This window comes from Corylus avellana, chromosome 8, assembly GCF_965113065.1.
Source record: "Corylus avellana chromosome 8, dhCorAvel1.hap1.2, whole genome shotgun sequence".
NCBI classification, from domain to species: domain Eukaryota; kingdom Viridiplantae; phylum Streptophyta; class Magnoliopsida; order Fagales; family Betulaceae; genus Corylus; species Corylus avellana.
This window is the reverse complement of record NC_142497.1, coordinates 15,950,474-15,955,496: the sequence shown is the minus strand read 5'-3', so window position 1 is coordinate 15,955,496 and position 5,023 is coordinate 15,950,474. Positions and strand designations below refer to the sequence as shown.

The window sequence follows — 5,023 nt, the reverse complement described above, 5'->3', positions numbered from 1 at the left end:
GGATTTCAGAAAATCAGAGATATGATAAGTATCTCGGCCTACCTGCTCTTGTTGGCAAATCCCAAAATCAGGCTTTCAAAAGTATAAAAGACAGAGTCAGTCGTCGCCTTGGAGATTTGAAACTAAAATTGTTGTCACAAGCTGGAAAGGAGATATTGTTGAAAGTAGTGATCCAAGCAATCCCGTCATATAGCATGAATATATTCCTCCTCCCGAAAGGATTATGTACTGAAATTAATTCTCTGATGCAGAAGTTTTGGTGGGGGTCTCAAAGGAAAGAGCATAATATTCATTGGATGAGGTAGAGTAAAATGGGGATGTCAAAGGACTGTGGTGGATTAGGATTTTGCTACTTGGTAAATTTTAATAAGGCCCTTCTAGCGAAGTAATATTGGCGATTATTACAAGCCCCGGATACTCTCATAGCAAGAATTATCAAGAAAAAATACTATCCTAAAACCTTGATATTGGAAGCTAAGTTGACCTCGAAACCCTCCCTTGCTTGGCGTAGCATCCACGACTCTAAGGAGATTATTGAGGAAGGAATGATTTGGCGTATTGGCAATGGGCAATTGGTTAATATCTAGGGGGATAAATGGATCCCATGTCCATCTACCTACAAGCCCCATTCCCCCCCAACGGTGCTAGACTCAAGAAGTAAGGTGAGTGCACTCATTGATTCGAATACTGTATGGTGGAATCAAACTTTGCTTTCAAGAATTTTTTTGAAAATCTGGACAACCATATTGATGTGAAGAACATTCTTGTTGAGATGGGGGTCTACTTTCAAGTGCAGGTAACTTTTTGCGAAAAAAAAATCGTAATTTAATTTCTCTCCCTAGCGCATACAGGTGTTGAGAACTGAGATACAAAGTGTTGGATTTAGCTCATTTGAAAATTTCGGGTTTAGGGACTGTATTACATAAATATTTTGAAATTTGCAACAATGATAATTGTTTTAGTTGGAAGTGTTATAAATTTCCTGAACTGCTTTAGTAATAAATAACCAAAATTGTATTAGCTTAATGATGTTATGTTATTCATTTACTTGTTTATTTTTGTTTTATTCTTTTAGAATCACTCCAACAAGGCAAATTAAGTCACTTTGAAGTGTATGTGTGTTAACATTTTTTATTTGCTTAAATAGACTTTTGTTGTTAATATCAATATCTGCTTTTTCTCTCCTTTGTAGGATGATTATTTGGATTGCTTTGGAGGTGGCGGCAATTAATTCTATAGCAATCAGCCATTTGAACCAGCCAGACGTTCGGATTTGGAGGGGGACGAATTTGGGAACTTTCTTGGTCAAGAGTGCCTATCACCTCGCTAACAAGTTGGAGAACAGAAAGAGTCTGAACAGTTCAACCTCGATGGAGGAGAGTTTCCTATGGAAGAAAATCTGGAAATTGCCTCCCCCCAATGCTACCAGGAATTTTTTCTGGAGAGCCTGCCACAACCTTCTGCGAACTAAGGATAACCTCCTTAAGAGAAAAGTGGTGAAGGACCCGTTGTGCTCGATATGTGAGAGAGAACCAGAAACAGTGTTGCACGTATTATGGGGTTGCCCAGCAGCTTCAGACACTTGGCGAAGTAATAGACGTGTGTTCCAAAAATGTGCGCAGGAGGGAAACAACTTTCTGCAGCTAGCGGAACATATTTTCTAAAGTGTGATTCGGATGATTACACAGTGTTTGTGTCCTTAGCTCGACAATTATGGTTCAGGCGAAACTCCTGGATCCATGAAGGTCAGTTCTCTAGTGCAAACGATCTTATTCGCAAATCACTCGAGAATATTACGAAATTCCAGAAGCAACAGGACAGAGTTCTCCAAAGCACGATAGTGAGCCCTGTTGACCGTGGAAAATCATGGCAAGCCCCGAACACAGGAAGTTTCAAGGCAAACTGGGATGTGGCCATAGACAAAACTCAGGATAAAGTGGGAATTGGAGTCGTGATCCGGGATGAGAAAGGACAGGTTGTAGCGGCAGTGATCAAAACAAGATTGGGTTATTTGGAGCCGTCAATTGTGGAAGCTGTAGGAGCCTAGCTTTCATGCCGTTTGGTTTATGAAGGAACTGGGAATGCAACATGTGATAATGGAGGGAGATGCCAAGCAAGTAGTGGATGCAGTTAATGCTCCACCGAGCACATGGAGTCGATTTGGACACCTGGTGGATGATACTAGGCAGCTTCTACAGACTTTCCCTCTATGGTCTTGTGCTTTTGTTCACAGGGAAGCCTATGAGACTGCTCACAGGTTGGCAAAAGCAGCCATAACAGATGTTGGTGATAGAATTTGGCGGAATCAAACTCCAAATTGTATTAGTGACATTGTTTTGAAGGAGTAACTAGCTCTTTCTTTGATTGTTTGATGGGGTCCTAACTCCACTTTCTGGTCGTTATTAATAAAACATTCAAGCCTTTGTTCAAAAGAAATGTAAACAAAATAAAATTATGAAACAAATTAATGAAATTAACCCACCCACTTCTCTCAGTTATTCTCAATTAATTCAATTCAAAAAAAAAAAAAAAAAGTTATTCTCAATTAATTGTAGGAAAAGATCTTGAAATGTTTTTTTTTTTTTCTCTTTAAAAAATGAGTTTTATTTCTATTAATTAATTTTTTTTGAAAATATTTCTATTAATTATTTTAATTGTTACATACGTGGGACATTTATGTAATAAAAGAAAAAAAAAATTATTTTGAAACCTACGTAAGGCTACAACCTTTTATATGGTAGATTTAACGAATTTTTTTAATTTTTCAAAATTAGTGTCTACGTAATCATGGTGATAGAAATATTCAGTGTGATTTCCTTATTTGCCTAATATCAGAATCTGATTTTATTGTAATCATTTCTCATTTATATATATGAAAAATGTTTAAGAGGACACCAGGAGAACACATACCATTTCCTTATATATAAATACTGATTTATTTTAAGAAAATGCTATATTTTCTCCTTGGGTTTTTCTCTCATCTGCTAACTTTTTAAAATTATAATTACATATGTGGGGCCATATGGATCCCACACATGAATTCCCCACATATCCAATGTTAATTTTGAAAAGTGCAAAAAAAAAAAAAAAAAAAAAGGAGAAGATGTATAGCACATCTTAATTTTAATCGGCAAGACTTTGCATTAATTCTATGATGATTTGTTTTTATAAGATTTTGCAATAATTTACTGATTGTATAAATAGGCCTTTTTTTTTTTTTTTAATATCATATAAATATCCCTGACTTGTGTTTTGGGTTATAACATAGTTCCAAATCTTCAGTTCTCTAAATTATTTGAATACGTAGGAGGCAGTACTCATCATATCATCATGTTTTATTCAAACCTAGTGGTTGCGTTTATTCTCTCCAATTATGTTATAGCACTTTTGGTTACAGCTGCTACTAGCAATGGTGGGTTTACTATTGAGTTAATCCAACGAGACTCTCCTAAATCTCCCTTCAAAGTCCATCCAAATACCCTTCATTCAGAAGTACGAGAATACCAGTTTGATAATATCCTAAAGCTCTCTATGGGAACACCACCGGTAGACATCTATGGCATCGTCGATACAGGTAATTAAACTTTGCTTTTTTATTTCTTTTCTTTTTTATTCAACATTAAATTCTTATATATATATATATGTGTGTGTGTGTGTGTGTGCGCATGCAGGTAGTGACCTTATTTGGACACAATGTGTACCTTGTGATGGGTGTTACAAGCAGATTTATCCCTTGTTGGATCCTTCAAAGTCATCAACATACAGTGACATTTCTTGTGAATCCCAACAATGTCATCAACTAAAAAGGAAAACTACATGTTCTCCTGAAAATCTTTGCAACTATGCTTATGGGTATGGAGACGGTTCATTGACCCAAGGTGTTTTGGCCGAAGAAACTGCCACCTTGACTTCCACCTTAGGGGAAAAAGTTTCCATAGACATTGTTTTTGGGTGTGATCATAAAGACAGTGGGATTTTCAGTGACCATGAGATGGGAATCATTGGTTTAGGAGGAGGGATTTTATCCTTCGTTTCTCAAATAGCTTCCTCCTTCGGTAGCAACAGCAGGAGCTTCTCCCATTGCTTCATGCCGTTTGGCACCGATCCCAGCATTCCCAGCAAGATGAGTTTTGGCAATGGTAGTCAAGTTTCTGGCAACAGTGTCGTTTTGACACCTTTAATATCCGGAGACATCGCTTGGTATTTTGTCACCCTAAAAGGAATTAGTGTCGGAGATAAATATTTGCCCTACGACTCTTTGGGTATAGTTTCCAAGGGAAACGTGTTTCTCGATTCAGGAACTCCAAAAATGCAGGTTCCACAAGATCTTTACGACCGCTTGGTGGCAGAAGTGAGTTAGCAGATTCCGTTGGATCCCATTATGGAAGATCTTCCGCAGCTTTGTTATACAAGTGAAGAATCTAGACGGACCAATTTTGACCGTACATTTGGAAGGTGCAGATGTGGTGCTATTGCCAATAAACACCTTCTTTCCACGACGAGATGGGATTTTCTGCTTTGCCTTTCATGCTCTTGATTCTAACAGTGGTCGTGGATTTGGAATATATGGAAACTTTGCTCAATCGAATTTCTTGATTGGGTATGATATGGAAAATATGATGCTCTCTTTCAAACCGACTGACTGCACCAAATTCTAATATGTGCTACAGTTGAGATTAGGATTAGAAATTATGTTAAACTAGCTTATACCCTGCGCTATGCATAGTTTGTTTTTTTATTATTTACTTGAAAGGTCTTTAAGAGATTATTATTATTATTATTATTATTATTATTTTGAAAGTAATTGATGATTATCATTGATAAAAGATGAGAAGGTGGAGCTAGAAAAAACTCCATCAACAATCACTATATAGAGATAATTGCTCCATCAAAACAATATCACTAATACAATTTAAAGTTTGATCCCTCCATATTCTATCACTGACGTCTGTAGTGGCCGCTTTTGCAAGCCTATGGGCCACCTCGTTAGCTTCACGGTGAACAAAAACCATCAAACATCTTA

General features: G+C 37.1%; 1 protein-coding gene and 1 pseudogene across 1 annotated transcript; both read left to right on the top strand.

Annotated features, from left to right (window-relative positions):
• The first annotated feature begins 1,612 nt into the window (after positions 1 to 1,612).
• LOC148584182 (uncharacterized) lies at positions 1,613 to 2,348 on the top strand. The gene is made up of 2 exons (XM_088518782.1): positions 1,613 to 1,975; positions 2,073 to 2,348. The coding sequence occupies exons 1-2, from the start codon at positions 1,613 to 1,615 to the stop codon at positions 2,346 to 2,348; spliced, it is 639 nt and encodes a 212-aa protein (XP_088374908.1).
• A 982-nt stretch (positions 2,349 to 3,330) lies between these two features.
• LOC148584181 (aspartic proteinase CDR1 pseudogene) lies at positions 3,331 to 4,658 on the top strand (annotated as a pseudogene).
• Positions 4,659 to 5,023: the final 365 nt, after the last annotated feature.